At 39.8% G+C, this 22,762-nt stretch overlaps 1 protein-coding gene across 1 annotated transcript in view; it reads right to left on the bottom strand.

Annotated features, from left to right (window-relative positions):
* Nucleotides 1-22,762, bottom strand: part of pard3aa (par-3 family cell polarity regulator alpha, a) — a 460,595-nt gene that overhangs the window by 158,577 nt on the left and 279,256 nt on the right. The window contains exon 14 of the mRNA XM_082183270.1: nt 22,206-22,575. Coding sequence (XP_082039396.1) covers nt 22,206-22,575 — 370 coding nt within the window. The remainder of the gene's footprint in view (nt 1-22,205; nt 22,576-22,762) is intronic.

Here is a 22,762-nt window from a genome sequence, read left to right on the forward strand (position 1 = left end):
TGTGTGTGTGTGTGTGTGTGTGTCTACTTAACTGTATTTTTGGGACAAATTTGTACCCAGAAGTGACCAAAACCAGACAAAATCTCCAAAAACTCCCTGTAGGGACGTCCTCATTTGTAAAACTGGTATAAAAATAAACTATTTAATAATTTTTAAATGTAAAAATGCAGAAAGTTGTGTGTGAGGGGTCGGGTTAGTGTAAGGGAAGAGAATATACAGTTTGTACAGAATATAAACCATTACGTCTATGGTATGTCCCCATTTAGATAGCCAAGTAAACGTGTGTGTGTGTGTGTGTGTGTGTGTGTATTTTTCAGAATTGAACACCACCAGATAAACTCTACATTTACATTCTGAAGAGATCCACTCTCAGCATATTGCGTGTTTTTCTAGCCGTATGATATGAAGAAACCCTTATTTTTAGGTTCATGAATTTATAAGAAACTGTCATGAGACATGGGGGGGGTCGAAGCCTGATGGTTAAAGATCAAAACCTGGTTTCACTCCCAGACTGAAACACTCCCAGTTTTAACTGAAAGCAACTGACATATCTTAAAACATGATCAATCTAGGAAGGCTGGTCGTGTTAATAAGTGTATATCATCTTTGATAATTAGTAGAGTTCATTAGAGAAGCGTAGTCATGTTGATTTAGTGCGCTAGCATCAGAGCGTATGGTTAAACGCCTCTAGAAAAGCCTAGTAAAGCAGCGAATGAACAGCATGAGTCTTCAGTGAACAGAGTCACAGCCCTGACCCGTGAGACTCAGATTTAACTTGGACTAATCCATCCGACGCAGACTTGAGCAGTCCAGCAATTAACAATCTGCTATGCTAAACTTTCATCGTTAGATCATTAACACGTACACAAACCAAAGCTTCGGCTGATTTAAGGCTGAGAGTCAAATATTTACAAAGCCCAGCTTGAGGATGAGCCGTGTTTTCACTGGAGACGAGACATTTAACGGCCGTTTTCAGCTTCGCAGGGGTAAGATGTGAAACAGCCGGCTTGACACAAGACTGAGATCAAGAAACATTAGAAAAGGTAAAGCATTGGTGGCTCTGGAGTTCTCAAGATGTTTACAAGAAACCTTGATGGTCCACAAGATCCACAAGAGCTTCGATCTCAGAGCAATCACCCATAATGCATCAGCTTCTCAAACACACTCTCTCACTGAGCGGTGGGTCAGGACATATGGAAAAACTTCTGTCGTTGGCGTGCAGATACATACCCGAGTACCAATGAAAGAATGTGTGTGTGCAATAGCGTGAACTTGAATTTCACAGTTGTGGAGGTGAGAAGACGTTTATACGTGTGTGTGTACACTGATATATTCACGGAAACATATGCGCAGACACGCTCAACAGAAACACAGTCAAAGCCCAGAACATCACTGCAATGATGAATACATCAAGTGGAGGAGGAAAACATTAGAATGATAACACTGGAGTGAAATACTGAGTGTGTGTGTATGTAACTTCTACACAGTTAGTCATGGTCAGGTTGTGTTTCCGCTCTCTCTCTCTCTCTCTCTCGCTGCCAGAAGACGGTCTCACGCGCATTTGTGGAAACTTTTGATAAGATTTCGTGAAGATTCTGGACAAAGTCAATTTTTTCATCATATGTTGTTTTCGGTTTCTGTGGTGTGTGTGTACGTCACCAAATCTCACTTTATATGACCTTGATCACGGTCTTGTTGGCTAAAACACAGCACCGTTTTAAAACATATCAGCAACTCCGAGCAACTGTTAGCTTAGGGTTAAACTATGTTTTACACAGCGGGGTTAGATGTGTAGAACAGTGTTAAATAAGCCGCCAATTGTACAACGATAATGAAATGAAAACGGGGAGCCACACAACTGTTCAGGTTTGAGTATTTATTTATATATTTATTTTGCCACATTTAACTTTGTTGGACTTTCACAAACAATGTTGGAATTTAAATGTCAAACTATGATTTTTTTTTTCTCACATTTGTTAACTATGCATTGATCACTTGTTTATTTATTTAAAAGCCTGTTTTTCATGCAATAAACCCTTTAAAATGTGATTGAGCTCATTTTTATTATTATTACCGTTATTATTAATAATAATAATTTTGCATGCAGCTGCCACACACAAATATAATTAAATAGCAATTACAATATTTGATGATTTTATTTATTGCAAAACTGTGCAGCCCTTTCCTATATCTCTATCCATGACATTGATCCATAATAGAAGGATGATTGGATGAGGGATGGATGTATGGATATATATCTATACAGATGTACAAACAATATCAAACTATACAGATAAAATAATACTGAATTATGTGTGTTACACACCAGTGTTACAACTAACCCTCTGTCTGTTACGAGTAACCCCACATATGGGGTAAGTTGTCACATTTGCACTTCTGTCACTCTCAGTACAAGTGTATGAAAATGCATGTAATGTTCATTTGTAGCAGAGAAGTGTATGCTGCTTGTAAAAAAAAAAAAAAAAAAAATTGAATAAAAATAATCTAACTTAATTATTTGTTTAATAATTTAGCCAAACCCAAACTGTGTTAGGTTGTGCCCCGCTCTCCCCAACATATCTTAGTGTGCATTTACATGACAATGATGTACACAAAATGGAAACGTTTTTTCTTTGTATAGATGACGATGTTGTCAAGACAATCCCCATTCCCATGGATCCGCGAAAACTACTAAACACGCTGTATTACACATGCCAGGCCAGTAGGTGGAGATAATGTGTGGAATGCACATACGCATTCTTGTACAGAGCACTCGCCTATAGACTGAACACGTAATACGCATGTGCATGCCTATACGTCACCGTTTTCACAGAGTCACGTTTTTGTAGTTTACACGGAGACGATAACTGTCTCGTTTCCAAAAACTTGCACTTTGAAACCCATTTCTAAAAGTTTGTGTTTTCAGGCCCTCAAAACGCCATTGTCGTGCACATGAACGGACGAATACAAAGTTTTCCGTTTTTATTTGAAAACGGTGTTGTGTAAACAATCTTAGTCCAGATTTTCAAAAATACATTTCAATGCATTTTTTTTTTTAACACATACTATGAATTAATTCATACATAATATTACATTTTTAGGGAGTCACACCATACCTGAACTATTTTTGCGTTCAAATTATACAGTATGATATTTTATATTCATGAGGATCTGGGTGATATCATTACCTATTTTGAATTTTTTAAAAAAAAAACTTTAATTTCAAGAGATGAAATTGGTTCAAATATTTTTTCTTCATCATGACATCAAGACATCAATTTTAACGTCTCGGTTAACTTCTCCAAAAAAATAAAATTAAAATAATTCAATTTGAATTCAGAAATTAAATAAAAAACAGCCTGTCATAGAAAAGTCATGGATTGATTCAAGTCTGATTCAAAACTTGAGAAGAAATACGTTTGAATGATAAGTGATTTTTTTTTTCAATTAATTAAAAAAATTTGGGGTCATGCCATATGATCCCTCAACATGATAAATTTCAAGAGACTGTCTGTGACCAGGATTAATCCACATGAAAAAAGAAATAAAACCCAAATAAGAAAGGATCCAACACTTGAAAGTGGCAGAATGTCCATGCAAGGTCTGTTTTTCTTTTTTTTTTGCTTATGCAGAACATGGTTTTAATTGGCTTTAGTGCTGAACACAGTCATGTTCTTGCAGTAAATGAGGCTATTCCTACAGATTTTTTGACACAAGTGCTGACCTCCTGTTTCCTGGCATTACTCTTGGCTCTTCTAAATGGCGTAAAGGACACCTATAGAAATAGCCACTGTGACACAGTGAAAAGGTGAAAGTCTTTAACATGGAAGATAAAAACGCATAGACCACAATTCTGCTGTGGTCGACTAATTGGCCTACCGTTTTATTAAGATTATATCCCCCGTCCACCCACTCTCGCTCATGATTTCACGGTGAATCATAAAAAAAATCTGCTTAAAAACGGACCTCTTAATTGCAGGACCAGGGAAATATAGCGAAGGCGTACTTGGATTATTATGCATTAAGCTCTGAGAAGAGGACGGGAAACCAGCAGGCTTGTACAGTAGAGGAGTACAGAATTTCAAACAGCTAATTTCTAATGGTTTGTGAAGGCACAATGATGTACCTGCCAGTAAGCTTCTGGGACTGATGTACTAAAAAATCTCTGCAGGATGTTCTTCAGAGAGCTTTGTCCTGGTGGGAGGGTGTTAGCGACTGACTAATCCTGCTGACATCTCCTCAGCACTTTGTCTAGATCCATTAACCAGAACGTGGATGAGAGTCGGCACGATGTGAAGAGTTGGGTGGGTTAAAAGTAAGAAAAACTGTTGTCATCTTAGGCCTTGTCCACACTAGACCGTCGCCATCTTGGCAGCGCGTCACTCCCGGATAAACGAAAATGGGCGAAAAACCCTAACGTTACGGCTAACAGACAGCAGACAAACGGCTAATTCCATGCTTTTTCTCTCCGTTTTGGCCTTCCGTCCACTGAGACTGCGTTTTTATTAATGAAAACAAAGCTTTTTCAAAATGCATTTGAAAAATGCTGTTTTCACGTTGTATCGTGGATTGTCAAAACGGAGGTATTTAAAAACGATGACGTAAGTTTAGTCATGTGACGCATATTGAACCCATAGATATTCATGTTTATACCGGTGTTGTGCCTGTTATGTGCTATTCACATTCACACTGTTGCTAAAATATGTTATACTTTGCACAGTCTTCATATCACAGTCCTGCAAAGATGACAGAAAACTCACTCGTATTTGCTGTCCTGCGGTAAAACATGTTGCGTTTTAGACCAAACATATAATGGTGAGTGAGAGTGACCAGGACGATCGGTGAATGCGGAGATATTTTGCTAAATAAAATGATCCTGCCAGAAGAATTGTGCAAAAACTCTATTATTTATTTTTTCCGTAAGTATGATCTCAGTGAGCTTTTATAAGGTTTTACCACAGACTGTAAAAAACGTGACGTCACCCGTAGGTTTTCTGAAGACCGTTTTTGAAGCCTAAAGTGGGCGTAGCTGACCGTCGCCATCTTGGCAGCGCGTCACTCCCGGATAAACGAAAATGGGCGAAAAACCCTAAAGTTACGGCTAACAGACAGCAGACAAACGGCTAATGATGACTAATGACCACAGCAGCGGGAATCCACCTGTCACTCAAAAGTGGACACACCCTTAATTATGCAGAAATTTAAGGCTTAATATAATTTAAACGGATGAGTTATAAAAAATAAAAAAAATCACCCCCCTCACAGTTGTCATGAAGGGCAAAATTAGCTGTATAGACCAAAGCCACTTTTTGCTCCAGGCTTTAAACATGTTTTTTTCTGCTGTAAAGTTGGGCATTTTAACATGGAGGAGATGCAGATTTGACTCACTTCTGCATCCAGCCTCAAGTGGCCAGTTGATGAATTGCCGTTTAATTCACTTCCGTGCTGGTTTCAAGAGAGAGACAGGGAGGTTGCCGCTTGGGTTTTACGCATGCACTGTTAGGTGAATTTGGTGTTTTCAGACGTTTCAGTGTGGATGAGAAACTTCTGTAAAGCCTTTGAAAACGCTAGTGTGGACGGAGAGCGTTTTTAAACGAAAACACCATTGTCAAATGTATCCGGATTAATGTAGACGTAGCCTTAGTTTGGATGTGGCCCCAATAGTGCAAAAAGATTGTTACCCATCGAAAAACAACCTCAAGAAACTTGTTGTTTTATGCATTTTTAGCATGATCCATTTATAACGATATTCATCTGACAATTAATTTCATAATGTAAGCTAAACAGGACGCAGTTTGGCTCGAACTGGATGACCGAAGCAAAACAAAAGACTGTTGCTTTACCCAAAAGATCTTTCCTTCCCAAACACATCATGCTTCTGTTTAATCTGTGAAGATTTCCAAACCTCTGCATCATGCTTGCATCCCGAGGACATTTGATTCAGGTCATTTGGGGATAAACATCAAGGCAATCATGTGCAGTCTTTCCCAAACTGTTGGGCCTCATGAAGGAGCTGTTTGTGTTTGTAACTGCCTCTTCTGTTTAATCTGTGCGATATTCTCCTTGCAGAGCGCTGATGGCATGGTGGTGGACTGCTGTTGTTTTCTGTCACGCTGCGATCAGACGATCCCTTGCAGGGTCTCTCTTGCTATAACAAATAGTCCCCCCCATTGCCTGTTTGCTGGGCCCAGAATCAAGCCATTGTGGGAATCAAGTGATTGGCGTAGACAGCAGCGTTGGCCACCCAAATCGGGGCTCGAACAAATAAACTTGAATGAAACGGTTCCTTGATGCTGCGTCCAGAATGAAAGAGGGCAGGAGGGTTTCAGGATGGTTGGTGGAGGGAAGCAGAGTTTGGACAATCACTTATCAGAAAAGTTCCTACTTGTATTTCTTGTAGTGTGGGAAAACTCAAGTAAGGAATAATTGATGATGGGCTGTTGAATTATTGGAAAATTAATGAGGTGGTAATGCGGCCATGACGAAGGAGAGAAAGAGAAAGAGAGCAGGCTTTCCATTAATGATAAAACACATTTGTGGCACAAACTGAAATAGTTTGATATTTGTATCCTATTGTTTGTTATATTTATTTGCTTGGTCAATTATCTTTGTGGGTTTTGATTCTTTAGCTGTTTGAAACAACGTAAATAATTTGGCGATGTGATATGGAACTATAATGCGGTCAAAACATGCCTGGAACTACTTTAGCTGTGTATTAACTAAAAAAATAAGTGCTAACGGTTGTCAACCAATCAGAATAAAGCATTCAAGGGTAGAAACCTTAAAATGAAGCAACTTTAAGTTACTAATACAAGCAAAATGTAGCTGAAGAAACTGTAATTTCTGGCGAAGCTGGTTGAACATGCTGGTCTTGTTGGTTAAGCTAGTTGAGCTTGTCCTGATGGCAACAAATCAGACTGCCACCATCCAGTATATGACATTTGCTGGTCACCAGGATGGCTTTTAAAATGGTTGAGGTGTTCATAAGGTCCAAAATGTGACTTCAACCCAAATTTAAGCACAAAATGAAAGGTCATGCCATAAGACTTCAATTTTCCCAGGTATTCAAGCAAGTTTTCAGTCTCATTGATTTAGCTCATAGTGAGCAAAAGCTTTTGAGAGGAGTCGGTGCACTGGGTTTATTTCAAGAGCATCTAAAGAAGGCGATTTGAAAGCTAGGCTTCACCGAAACAGACCTGTGGGAACAAGAGGGTTTCAGTTTCCTCCAGTCATTTAAAAAAAGCATAATGCAACTTTGTGTAATCCGGTAATCCAAAAACATTTTTAAATGAAAGAAATAGGCCAACATGTGGTATTAATCACAACCTCCCATGTATTTAGGAACAAAGTCATCAACAATCACATTTTCCCAGAAGCAGGGGATTGAGCGAAAGCCAAGTGTTTGTCATGAATGTCCATCCACAGTGACTTGCTGTGGTCGGGGAAATCCAGCAGGTCATCATTGAGATCTGAGGGTCTTTGATGCCACCGCCTCTCCGCTGTGTTTTTCAGAATACATCCTCCAAAAGTACAGTGAACATTTGACATTATATTGCATCACATGTGTTGGCAACATCAACTCAGTCACATTTGATTTGAGTGTGGTTACATGAGAATGGGCTTATACTGTAAACACAGGAAATAGTGAAAGAAAGAGCCTCCGCCATTAAAACAACAAAGCAATGCATCTACTCCCAGCCAAAATATAGATATTTTAATGGTGGTTTGCTGGTATAGTTGGTCAGAGAGCTGCTATCCCAGCCTGACAACATGATAAGTGCCAAAAACAACTTTAAAACCAGCTAAACAGATCAACCCAACCACTGTGGCAGTAACCAGGCGGTTTAGGTTCGAAACCCACAGTATGTTCCATTAATTACCTTTACTGTGACAACTCAGAAACTTAACATCTTAGCCAAATCGTTGTAACCATAAGTTGTCTTTCTTAACAACATTAGCTTTCCAATATTAGCTTGCATGTAGCTCAATCATTAATGCACGGCTAGCAATGCTAAGCCCATGAGTTCGAATCCGAGGGAAAGCAACTAATGTATATCTTATATGCAATGCATGCCACTTATGCAAATGCATAAATGGAAATGGAAATCAAATGGTTGGAGTACACATTAACAAAAGACTATTAATGGATATAATTTGGCATAATCATTAGCTATTTAAGATATTAATTTGTTAAACAATTTAACAACATTATTATGGTGATTCTTGTTTAAACTAGAAATAATCAAAACTGATGAAAACCAGACTACGTAGCTTCCTCTGTCTTAATGAGAGATCATTTGTCTTTCATAAGTTTTGACAGCTCAGGGGCAATCACACAAACTTTCTCTGAGAAAGACCTAAACACAGATTTATTTTATTACTGAAATACAGATGGGAAGTTTAACAAAAGTCATTCACAGTCTTTGTTTGGTGGAATTGAAGTACAACATCAGCTCAAGAAGTTTGACATATCACCCACTTGAGAATACACTATCCTTTGTACAAATTTAAAGTTAAAACTTGCAGGTTTTAACAAAGCAAAAGCAAAAAATCTTCTAATAACCACGGCTGTATTAGCCGACCAGGGCTGTATTTCTCAACAGCATCATACGCCTAAGTGGATCGTAGATCGGGGTGGTGGTGGCGCAATGGATAAGACACATGCCTTTGGTGTGAGAGACCCGGGTTCGAATCCACTGTGAGACACCAATGTGTCCCTGAGCAAGACACTTAACCCCTAGTTGCTCCAGAGGCGTGCGACCTCTGACATATATAGCAATTGTAAGTCGCTTCGGATAAAAGCGTCAGCTAAATGAATAAATGTAAAATGTAAATGTAAAACTTAACTCACAATGCTTTTTCAGACACACAGCTGAGATCAGTTTATCAGTTTAAAGTCAGATATCACAAATTCATGACATGAAAAGTGACTACCAGAGGTGGAGAGCCTTTAAAAGCAGTCAACAGCTTAAAAAAATAGTGTTCTTGGCCAGATTACAATCTTACATTTAGTCCCTGTGCCAACTAGTGCGATTGATGTGTATTAGAGGTCTTGCTCCGTGCATCTGTGAGGCCCGTGAGACGGGACAGTGTCCCATTTGTCATTTTACAATTCACAAGGAATCTCATAAGCACCCTATACGCACCCTTGATGTGCACTTGTATTCTCTATATCAGTGTCAGTGTTTCTGAACTCCCTGAAACGCCTCCATTGTAGTCTTGAGTTTCTTCCGGGAACGAACACGTCACAATATTCCTCATTTAAATAATTCATGCGCAGAATAAAGGGGCGGGGCCTGGTTGAGTTAGTTTGTAGTGTGTTAAACTGGTGGTAATGGAAAGGGGCGGGACATTTCCCCAACACACTCGAAGCGCTCGACCAATCACAACACACTGATCCAGCCGACCAATCAGAGCACAGTGTGCTTTTCAGAAGGAGGGGCTTCATAGAGACAGGAAGTAAACAGAGCGTTACTGACAGACTGGGAAGAGAGGAGCTGCAATAATGGAGAATATGGGGAAAATAATGTGCTTTTTGAACATTCAAACATGAAAAACTATTCTAGTAGAGCCCAAAACTTTGTAAAAGGGCATAATATTTCCTCTTTAATAGTATCATCATCTGAAAAATCCTTACTGCAGAATTTACATGAGGGGAATCCATTAATTGAGAGTATTTTGTTGTGTGATGTTATTGTTTTATAACTAATTGCAGTGAATTAATGTGTTAAATGACAGGCCTAATATGTACACATGCATTGTTTGTGTGTGTGTAACACTCTAGAGGTCAGGTCCCTGATGTAATATCACAGGGGAAGGTCACAGGGAGAAACAACAATAAGACCAGGTCTCTCTCTTCTCGTTCTGAGAGTGTTTCAGGCTCTCGGTGGTCACTGCAAGTCTGTTATCTCTCATCAACCCTCCACCTGTTAGCATAACAGCTCTCATTATCCTGTAGTCTTCATCAGCAGATTAATACAGCGGGTGTGCTAATCTGACAGGCGGAGACAAACCACTTAAGAGAAGCCGAGGGAGTCTGAGGAGGCGCTGCTGGTGTGATGCAATTCCCAGCATATCTCTGTCATTCTAGTTCTGCTCCTGTGCCATTCACAAGAGAGCAGAGATACAGAGACAAATATACCTTGAGGAAAAGAAGGTCACACCTCGGGATTCACGGAGAGATGTGATGAAAGAGTGAAATATTAAAAGCTCAACTTTTCCTCTCTCGGATCTCTCTATCTATATCTATATTATATTTCTATCCTTCCTAAAAGCTGATTTGGACAACAAGTCAGCTTTGGTGAGTAAATAAAATTCGGTCAAAATAGACAAACAAGAAACGTACACTTTTATTCAACAAGGATGACGGTTAGGACCTTTGTTACACTGGTACAAAATATTTCTATTGCAAATAAATACTGTTCTTTAGAACTTTCTATTCATCAAAGGATCCTGAAAATATGCATCACAATTTTCACAAAAAATATGAAGCAGCAAAAATTGTTTTCAACATTGATAATAATCAGAAATGTTTCTGAGTAATGATGCTGCTACATTTTAAAATATATTAAAATAGATTTCAAACTTGTTTTATTAAATAAATGCAGCCTCAATGAACAGAAGAGACGTCTTTCAAAAACATATAAGTTAAATTTTTATTGTTATTTCTTTTTTTTATTGCAATGTTTCAATAATTGATACATTATTTTAAATCAATGCAAATAAATCAGATTAATCCGAATTTAATCTATTGAATTGCACAATTTACTATCATAAGCTTAGTTAGTAAGAGTTGATGGTTTTAAAAAAAATTATTGAGCAAACAAAATAACAATGTTTGAAAGAAAATGCCTGATTTTTACTATAAATATGCTGCTGCAATTCACTAGCTTTTTACATTGCAAAGATTCAGTGAAAGACTAAATAATGAACAAAATACATACAGGGTATTCTAAAAAAATCACAAAAAGGAAACGTCAGTTAGAAATATTCATGGCCAGCAAATGTTGCCAATTCTCCAGCCATCAACAGGTGAAGTGCATTTCCATGATCCCTGTGGTGTGAAAAGATTATCCTCTGAAACAGCACGTCCAGACGTGACTGACGGGTCCGCAATTTGCGACACAGTGAGATTTTCTGCTTCTGACTGGACTTTTCAATTTAGACAAAGTTGTGCTCACAGCGAACAAGACTGCTTTAATTCACTCCACATCAAATAAATCCTTGATTACTGCCAAGATCTTGCATATTTTCAGTACTTTTATTAAAATAACCACTCTTTTAAACAACGTATCCCACAAAGTCCTGGCCAAGACACAACAGGAGAAAAGAGAAATGGAGAAAGAAGAAAAAACACATCTGATTCAGGCCGGGATGTGTATCTGCCACCTGCTGCATTATACCTTGACAAGTAGCCTGTGTAGTAGAGACTTGCGAGAGGTGGATTCACACTGCCAGTTAGATTGATGTAAGGCTCAGTGTATACGCTACATCTTCACACAGTTTCACAGCCAGCAGCTCATCCCACTGACAGCCCCGCCAATCGATCTGACTGACAGCCACTGTGGCCAATCAATGTGATGGCACTGTCAGATTAAGCCCCGCCCATCACTCTGACTGACAGCCACTGTGGCCAATTAATGTGATGGCACTGTCAGATTAAGCCCCGCCCATCACTCTGACTGACAGCCACTGTGGCCAAATCAATGTGATGGCACTGTCAGATTAGGCCCCGCCCACCACTCTGACTGACAGCCACTGTGGCCAATTAATGTGATGGCACTGTCAGATTAAGCCCCGCCCATCACTCTGACTGACAGCAACTGTGGCCAAATCAATGTGATGGCACTGTCAGATTAGGCCCCGCCCATCACTCTGACTGACAGCCACTGTGGCCAATCAATGTGATGGCACTGTCAGATTAGGCCCCGCCCATCACTCTGACAGCCACTGTGGCCAATCAATGTGATGGCACTGCCAGATTAAGCCCCGCCCATCACTCTGATTGACAGCCACTGTGGCCAATCAATGTGATGGCACTGCCAGATTAAGCCCGCCCATCACTCTGATTGACAGCCACTGTGGCCAATCAATGTGATGGCACTGTCAGATTAAGCCCTGCCCATCACTCTGACTGACAGCCACTGCGGCCAATCAATGTGATGGCACTGTCAGATTAAGCCCCGCCCATCACTCTGACTGACAGCCACTGTGGCCAATCAATGTGATGGAACTGTCAGATTAAGCCCCACCCATCACTCTGACTGACAGCCACCGCGGCCAATCAATGTGATGGCACTGTTAGATTAAGCCCCGCCCATCATTCTGACTGACAGCCACTGCAGCCAATCAATGTGATGGCACTGTTAGATTAAGCCCCGCCCATCATTCTGACTGACAGCCACTGCAGCCAATCAATGTGATGGCACTGTTAGATTAAGCCCCGCCCATCACTCTGACTGACAGCCACTGCGGGCAATAAATGTGATGACACTGTCAGATTAAGCCCCGCCCATCACTCTGACTCACAATATTTAGTGTTACGGCACTTTTATCTCTTTATAGGAGAACAGATATTACAAAAAGATAAAATATTACAAGCTCACAGTAAGCTTCAGGATTCATTAATTTGCAACTTAATGTTTTGGTGGTGGACAAAACATCAGAGGAAGCACATGAAAAAAAAAAAAAAAAAGAGTTTAACTTTGAAGTAGTTAAGTTTAATCGCTAATGCAGCTGCAAAGACAAGCAACATTAGCTTTCCTGTTAATTAGTTTTATGTTTAAGGAATAAAAGAAGTCTAAAGATAATTAGCGCTCTGATATACGAGTTTCCAAAGCATTTTCCCCCATGTCTGCGTCTCCCTCAGATTAATCAATTGTGTTGTAGCATTCTGCATACTTGGATAAAAGCGTATGCATAATGATTAAAGGTACGGTACCTGTAAGTAATTTAGCAGTTACAAAACACACAGTTGCAATTGCTAGCCAATCACAAACCGAATTGCTAAGTAAATTACAATATATACCACTAGCCAGCAGCCATATCACCCTGTAGCCCAAGACTGGTTGCCCACTGAAGCTAAGCAGGGCTGAGCCTGGTTAGTACCTGGATGGGAGACCTCCTGGGAAAAACCAGGTTGCTGCTGGAAGAGGTGTTAGTGAGGCCAGCAGGGGGCGCTCACCCTGTGGTCTGTGTGGGTCCTAATGCCCCGGTATAGTGACGGGGACACTATACTGCCAAAAGAGCACCGATCTTCGGATGAGACGTTAAACCGAGGTCCTGACTCTCTGTGGTCATTAAAAATCCCAGGATGTCCTTCGAAAAAGAGTAGGGGTGTAACCCCGGCATCCTGGCCAAATTTGCCCCTTGGCCTCTGTCCATCATGGCCTCCTCATCATCCCCGTATACTGATTGGCTTCATCGCTCTGTCTCCTCTCCACCAGTAAGCTGGTGTGTGGTGGGTGTTCTGGAGCAATATGGCTGCCGTCGCATCATCCAGGTGATGCTGCACATTGGTGGTGGTTGAGGAGATTCCCCCCTTCCATGTAAAGCGCTTTGAGGTCTCAGAAAAAGCGCTATATAAATGTAATGAATTAATGAATTAGTTAAATCGCTAGCTGAATCACTAGAGTTAGGCCTACTGCTAGATGAACGTTAACCAAATCACAAGCTTAATCACTAGCCAAATCACTAACTAAATCAAGCTAAATGAATAGTGAAATATGATCTAGATCCAAAGCCTTATTGCTAATCATTAACCAAATCACAAGCTAAAATTATAGTCAAATCATAGATACATCACAGCTTTAGTGCTTAACTAAACAATAACCAAATCACAAGCTAACCAATTTGCTAAGTAAATCATAAGCTAAATTACTAGTCAAATTGCTAGCTGAATCACAAGCCTTATTACCAAATCTCAAGCTTAATCGCTAGCCAGATTGCTAGCCGAAGCACAATCAGATTTCACAGAAGAGTCGCTGAATGTCACAAATGATGACTTCAAAATGACCATCCTCACAATGTTGTGCTGGTAATAGCCTATATTATGCAGCCTAACTATTATTATATATTATCATATACATATGCTAATCCAACATGGCTTATGACCTTATCCGACAGGCAATACGACTTCTTTCTCTTTTTTCCACCTGTTGAAAGGTGGCGAAGATGATTTCCAGTGCTCTGTCTAAATGACTACACTCTGAGATGTTCTGCCACTGTGATTACCTGAAGTGCACAAGGCATTCACAACTGTAATGACTGTCGTTCAGAGGTAGATTCATTCAGAATATACTCAATATGTCTCTGAATATAGTGAGTCTCCAGGAGCAACAGTCACAGAAACGCCGTTTTACACGAAGGACTATTAATGGACTCGTATACCTCGGTTTTTTTTTGTTACGAGCATTAGCCACAGTGCCTATTTCCGCTGTTTAATGGGGCTAACCTTTCCCGTCACACACTTAGAGGCACTTCTCTCTCCAAATCAACAGTTGTGAAGGGCAAATTCAAATTGGTACAGCGCATTCCCTTAAATGATTGAAAAAGTCCCTCTGTGTGTCACTTTAACTGTGTTTAACTTGTTAAAGTAACACTAAGTGCAACTCGAACATAAAAGACTACGAGAATCCAACATGTACAGCACGGCTGCTAGACAGAAAAGGTGCAATCTCACACCTCACCTCTAGGAAGGAGGAGTATGTCACGTGTGACAAGAAAAGATGGAGAGAAGAGGGCAAAATCTGCTTAATTATTTGCAACCTGAACAGCAGAGAATGACGTGAAATCGTTCGTATTTGGTTTGAAAGACGATTCAAATCTGATTTTCGGAAATGCATTTCAGTCTCAAAGGTCGGATCCCATTTTTATTTTTATTTTTCAGGGCGTGATTTGTCTGAAATGTTAAACTCCATGCACTACAGTGGTGGGTTATGCTCCATTATGCTCAGCCCTGTCACTGAAACCAAAGTTCACACGTTTCTTCTGACACGTTTTTTTTTTTTATTATTTTTTTTTTTATCATTATTATCATAATTATTCCTTGCCTTTATTTATGCCTGCCAGTATAAATGGTCCTGTAGATGGATGGATAGGTAAAATGGATATTAAAATATAAAATTTTCAGATATTCATACAACAAAATATTCTGGGGACCATGAAAGTTTTGTGAAAATGATCAAAATGCTTAAAAAAAAAAACTAAAAAAACGCTAGCAGGTAAAGAGTTAAACAACATTTTGCAACATGTTGATTTTGTTTGTTTTTACGTACATTAATTCAGATGAACTACACCGTTTATGTATTTGTTTGTTTGTTTGTTTGTTTGTTGGTTGGTTTGTTTGTTGGTTGGTTGGTTGCAGGACCGTTTATAATGAAATAGTGACAGGTATAAATAAAGACAAAAACAAGAAACTAACTAACCAAACAAACATTGAGACCAGTTCCACAACCTAAGATACTTTCCTTCATCCAGTCATATAAAAATTGTACCTTAAATTGTGTCAACTATCAATTTGTACTTATAGCACACGTTTCTTCGGACACTGCTTTTTTTATTGGATTTTATCATTATTATCATGTTCCTTGTCTTTATTTATGTCTGCCATTGTAAATGGTCCTGTAGATGGATGGATAGGTAAAATGGATATTAAAATATTCCATTTTCAGATATTCATACAACAAAATATTCTGGGGACCATGAAAGTTTTGTGAAAATGATCAAAATGCTTTTAAAAAACAAGAAAATAAAAAAACGCTGGCAGGTAAAGAGTTAAACAACATTTTGCAACATGTTGATTTTGTTTGTTTTTACGTACATTAATTCAGATGAATTACACCGTTTATTTTTTTTTATTATTATTTTTTTTTATGTATGTATGTGTTTGTTAGTTAGTTGCAGGACCGTTTATAATGAAATAGTGACAGGTATAAATAAAGACTAAAACAAGAAACTAACTAACCAAACAAACATTGAGACCACAACTAAACCTAAGATTAATACTTTCCTTTATCCAGTCTTATAAAAATTGTACCCTAAATTGTGTCAACTATCAATTTGTACTTTAGCACTTTATTCTTGTGAGTTTTTTCCCCCATTTCAGTCTGTTTTCAAGCTTTAAAGTTTCATTCCTCATCCCGACCTGTCATAACATCCACGAGACGACATTATCTCGCTAACCTTGTAGCTCAAACCTGCCATGTCTGCTCCTTCCTGAGTGACAGCTAATATGTGTGAAAGCAGTTGTGGCTCCTGAAGACTATTTCCCTGACAGTGATGCAGCACACGGTGTCAGGCAGGTCTTCACCCGGGTCCTTTAGAAGATGACCTCTGGCAAACACATACATCAAGGTCCAACCTCTCGTCCTACAGCGCAGAAAGTTACGGGACAGACATTCTGTCATTCAGAACGTCAGTAATGGGCCATTTAATGTGTCATCTGTTATTGTTGCAATTTTCATGTTTTCATGAACACAAATAACATGTCATGCAAGTGACTGACAAGTGGCGAAACTATTCTCAGGTGCATGTGGCGAGAAAACTAAAGTTTATGAGATATATGACAACGTGTCAGGCCTACAATAGCTGAAGGGTGCCATCATCCCTGAGGTAAACTTTCTCAAACTTTGCCTTTTTACTTTCCTCCGGAGAAGATGTAGAGCTAAACTCTCTGAAGTGCTGCTTTTTGAGAAGTTTTAGAGTTTCTCCGCACAGGAGATGGGGAAGATTCACTCGCATGCTTTTAGAGGAAAGTGTCAATGCATACATTTGTGCAAACCAAACTAGGAAAGAATGAGAAGTGAAAAACAGAGAGACAAGGTGAAAGACAATTCTGAGATCTGATTTTGTTTATATATATATACACACACACACACACATATATATATATATATTGGTGCTGGGCAAAGATTGATCGCATCCAAAATAAAAATGTGTTTACATAATATATGTGTGTGTACTGTGTATAATTATTTTGTATACATAAATACACACATATGCATGTATATATATATATATATATATATATATACACTCACCTAAAGGATTATTAGGAACACATGTTCAATTTCTCATTAATGCAATTATCTAATCAACCAATCACATGGCAGTTGCTTCAATGCATTTAGGGGTGTGGTCCTGGTCAAGACAATCTCCTGAACTCCAAACTGAATGTCAGAATGGGAAATAAAGGTGATTTAAGCAATTTTGAGCGTGGCATGGTTGTTGGTGCCAGACGGGCCGGTCTGAGTATTTCACAATCTGCTCAGTTACTGGGATTTTCACGCACAACCATTTCTAGGGTTTACAAAGAATGGTGTGAAAAGGGAAAAACATCCAGTATGCGGCAGTCCTGTGAGCGAAAATGCCTTGTTGATGCTAGAGGTCAGAGGAGAATGGGCCGACTGATTCAAGCTGATAGAAGAGCAACTTTGACTGAAATAACCACTCGTTACAACCGAGGTATGCAGCAAAGCATTTGTGAAGCCACAACACGCACAACCTTGAGGCGGATGGGCTACAACAGCAGAAGACCCCACCGGGTACCACTCATCTCCACTACAAATAGGAAAAAGAGGCTACAATTTGCACGAGCTCACCAAAATTGGACAGTTGAAGACTGGAAAAATGTTGCCTGGTCTGATGAGTCTCGATTTCTGTTGAGACATTCAGATGGTAGAGTCAGAATTTGGCGTAAACAGAATGAGAACATGGATCCATCATGCCTTGTTACCATTGTGCAGGCTGGTGGTGGTGGTGTAATGGTGTGGGGGATGTTTTCTTGGCACACTTTAGGCCCCTTAGTGCCAATTGGGCATTGTTTAAATGCCACGGCCTACCTGAGCATTGTTTCTGACCATGTCCATCCCTTTATGACCACCATGTACCCATCCTCTGATGGCTACTTCCAGCAGGATAATGCACCATGTCAGAAAACTCGAATCATTTCAAATTGGTTTCTTGAACATGACAATGAGTTCACTGTACTAAAATGGCCCCCACAGTCACCAGATCTCAACCCAATAGAGCATCTTTGGGATGTGGTGGAAAGGGAGCTTCGTGCCCTGGATGTGCATCCCACAAATCTCCATCAACTGCAAGATGCTATCCTATCAATATGGGCCAACATTTCTAAAGAATGCTTTCAGCACCTTGTTGAATCAATGCCACGTAGAATTAAGGCAGTTCTGAAGGCGAAAGGGGGTCAAACACAGTATTAGTATGGTGTTCCTAATAATCCTTTAGGTGAGTGTATAAACAAATGTATTTATATATTAAGTATTTATATTTCTATATAATATAACTTATGTATAAATATTTATACAGTATATACGTATATGCAAATATTTCTTAAATATATAAATGCGTATGAGTGTATTTATATATACAAAATAATTATACACAGTACACACACATATATTATTTAAACACAAACATTTATTTTGGATGCGATTCATCACAATTAATCATTGCCCTGCACTAATATATATATATATATATATATATATATATATATATATATATATATATATAGTATTAGTGATAATAATAAAATATATTATTATTCTATCGACCACTATACACCCCCCCCCCCCCCCCCCCCCCATCCCATAATTTACTGTCCTGTCTACTATCCCGACTATCAATTAAAATTACAACAATATAAGGCCAAAAAAAACGATAGTGCAAACGGCCATCAGACGCATTTGCCACTGTAACTCTGATGAGGAGAACGAGACGTCATTGACTGACTCATTATCACACTGCAATGAGAAACACACGCAGAAGACAAGCTCAGAACAAGAAGAGGAGAGAAAACAAGAAGTGGAAGAAAAGCAGGGGATGAGGAGGAGGAGGAAGATCAGGGTTTGCGTCAGGTACTAAAGAGCTTATTGTTCAAGACTGAGTAGTCGATTGTGAAATGACAAGCATGACGGTGAAAGGATTGGTCTGTCGATTCCAATCGTCTGGCAGGACTAGAAATGGAGCTGAGTTTGAGAAAAATCAGGACTGACTTGAAAGAGTCATGCTGGATGAGACAGAGTCTTGAAAATGACATTAACCCCCATTTACAAAACCACAGGAGCATGCTGGGACTGGCTGGGCTGAGCTGTGTGTGTCCAGGTGTTGATTCATCTGTGTATTTAAAGCGTATATGTCCGGTGGAAACAGAAGGTCAAGACATATATAAACAGTATGTGTGTGTGCATACTGTACATAGTCTTGCAGAGCAAAAATATGACTATCCCAATAAAGACTGTCCCACATTGCAGCTATTTTGACCAATAACATCCACATAAGGGGCTTTCACACCAGAGGAACATTTTCATAGTTCCTATATCTAAAGGCGGAAATATGTTTGCACCAAATGAACAGGGACCGATTTTAGCTATAGGAATGGCTAAATTAGACTTCATAGTAGTGTCTAACCATAGACTGTGTGAAAAAATATGGGCGTAGTGTCCGTGACGTCACCCGTAGCATTTTTGAAGCTCAAAGTGGGCGGAGCCGGCCGTCGCCATCTTGGCCGCACGTCACTCCCGGATAACCAGAAATGTGCAGTGAGGCGGATTAGCTGAGGTGACGTGACGCTAACAGATAGCAGACAAACGCTAGTAATACCAGTGGCGGCAATCCACCTGTCACTCAAGTGGCCACGCCCTTAATTATGCACAACTTTAAAGGAACCGTATGTAAGATTGTGGCCAAAACTGGTACTGCAATCACTTTCAAATTACTGTAGAGTGGTGTATCCCCTCCCCCTCCCCCCTGACTCGAGGTTGCCAGTTAGGCTGCAGGATCAAATTCTTCTCCGATTTCAGCCGTCTCCATCTTTCAAAGGTATCTCCTATACAAATCCTTGTTTTATTTTCTGACTTTGTCACGACGTATTTCGGATTCATAACGAGGTCTTTTAGGTTTCGTAACGTTAGACATTTTTTATCCGACACGTTTGTAGCTGCAGCTGTGGTAACTAGAGCAGAGCTGGCAACCCGGATGCCGAAACACTACTGACTTCGTGATTGGTAGATAGGTGAAGGGTGGAGCATCAGGCCAAAACACAACATGACAACATCAACATCAGTTGAGGGGCTGCAACTTCACTTTTAAATGACAATATCCTGGCCGGACTACTATTGTCAGTGATATAAGTATTTGAAATGAACATGATTTCTTAATGTCTAGTGACATATCAGGGCCATTTTATGATTAATTGAAATACATTTCTTACATACGGTTCCTATAAGGCCTAATATAATTTAAACGGATGAGTTATGAAAATATTCACCCCCCTCACAGTTGTAATGATGGGCAAAATTAGCTATATAGACCAAAACCACTTTTTGTACCAGGCTGTGAACATATTATTTTCTGCTGTAAGATTGGGTTTATTAACATGGGGGTCTATGGGATTGACTCTCTTTTGGAGCCTGTCTCTAGAGGCCAGTCGATGAATTACAGCTTAAGTCACTTCCGTGTTGGATTCAAGAGAGAGACGGGAAGGTTGCCGCTTGTGTCTGACCAATGGCGGGGCCACCCCTGAAAGCTCATTGGCCACCCCTGTGGTCACCCCAGATCTGATAGGTAGGTCAAGTTCGTCAACACAAGAAACGAGAAATGTTGTCAATCAGTGATGACAGCTGATCAACTGATTTAGGGCCAGTTTCACATTTTTAACTAACACAGTATCGGTCGTACTGAGACTGTGAGAGCTGATTTCTGCTCAGCGGACGTTTGGCCATGCAGGTCAGATGACCCATGAGATAAGAGCACGCGCGTCGCGCGCTGCACGGTGCACCTGCTGCTGCTGGTCCGTGAAACAAGAGGACGGTCACACAGTTGCAACAATACAACAACGATAAAAACGCTGGAATCAGTCGATTGAGAGGTATGGTCGGGACCCAACGCAACAGAGTGCGGCACGGGAATATAGATCTGATGGCCGAGTGCGGGCGCGGGCGGTAATGCACTCGTGTGTCGATTCGCGGGAGTCGGGACTCCCGCAAAATAGAATTATCTATAAATTGAACAAATAAAAACGAATAAATTGTCATTCATCTGTTGCACAAAAGCAACAAGAACAACTAAAACAAAATAGAAACGATTTACAGGCCAGAGTCTCTATTTATAACATGTTTGCAGCGTTGAACAATGTAACCAATCACAGACATATGTGTTGATTTCTTGAACGCAATGGCCAATCAGATGCAATTAAGATAGAATTCCCTCACCACTCAAAATGGACTTTTTGTTCAGTGCTGAATTCTGCATACTGGCAAATCATCTATTATATCAAACAAAGTGTAGATAATATGAAAGATTAATTATGCAGCCAGTTTCATTGATAATAACAGAGATTTGTGAGATGGCGATGAACTGAGATGTCAGCTTTTTAGGAATTATTAAGTGAGAAATCCGTCCCGCGCAGGTCTCTAATGTAGACTTTAAAAACAAACCACTAACATTATATTTACATTAACAGTAGCCTAGGCTGCAATCTAGTGTATGTAAACCTTTTTGCAGATAAACACAAATGCATTTTCGGACAAGTTAATGGCCAATGAGTCATATCCCCCACTATGGCAATTAATAACAGACTATAGTAAACACATTTCCTAAATAGGCCTGTGACTGTATCTTACATTTTATGAAATAGTACCATTATTTAAAAATAAAGTTTGCACTTTGTTACTATTATTAAAATCCTCTATTGTTCATAAGAGTTTAAAGGTTTACATAACATTACTTTATAGTATATATGGCCACCCCACTCTAGTTTTGTGTCCCATCTTGGCCACCCCAGTAAAAATGTCCTGGATACGCCACTGTGTCTGACTGACCCAGAACGTTAGAAACTACCAATGACGTAAGTTTATGTTGATTGGCTGAACGCATGCCATGCGAAACACTGGCACAGGCCACTTTTAAAAGCAATGCAAACACACAGTTTACATATACATACTCCAAAACATGGACAACAGTGATAGATGGACCGAAGTCCAGGCACTTCTCAGCCAATCACGGTGCCCCTAAATGACGTCGCCTATGCTGGATTAGTTCCCACAGGCGGTGCAAATGCAACCAGGAAAATTACTCTAGGGGAAAATTAGTTCTTGGGAACCGCCCTGGTGGCTCGTTCCTATAACTGAGTTCCTGTAACTACACGGTGTGAAAGCCCCTATAGACAGGAAAAGATCTTCAAATGACATGCAAATTGACCCATTTCCTTTTAATGACATTCCGGATACAATGTATGTGGAAACCAGAAATTACAGGTAAGCAAGGACATCTGGACTGATGAAAACAATTACGTCTTGAATCCAGAATAATTCTTAAAGTCAGCCGATCAGATGGTTCGGGAAAGCTCAGGCCATTTTTGTGTGCAATGATACACCAGGGGCGTCTGTGGCTAAGACTGAAATTATGAGTCTTACCCATCAATCTCTCCATCATGGTGTGTCGTGGGGTGTGCTGGTCATCCAGGCTCTCTCCGGGATACAGCGACTGAGAGATCCGCCGCTCATGTTCATCTCGTGGAGAGTTCAAAGACACAGTCGGGCAACTCGGAGACTCCTGGAGAGAAAGAGGGAAAAACATATATAAATATACTGGCTTTTTAATCTTTCAGATGTTTTTTTTTTCTTTTCTTGTCCCTTTAGCAATTAATTATTCTTGCTTTAGGCACAATTGTCAGAACATTTTGTCAGATGCATTCAAATTAAATTGAATAAAACAGTTTTTCTTGCTGTATGCGCAATTG

The sequence above is a fragment of the Leuciscus leuciscus genome (assembly GCF_965113295.1).
Source record: "Leuciscus leuciscus genome assembly, chromosome: 11".
NCBI lineage: Eukaryota > Metazoa > Chordata > Actinopteri > Cypriniformes > Leuciscidae > Leuciscus > Leuciscus leuciscus.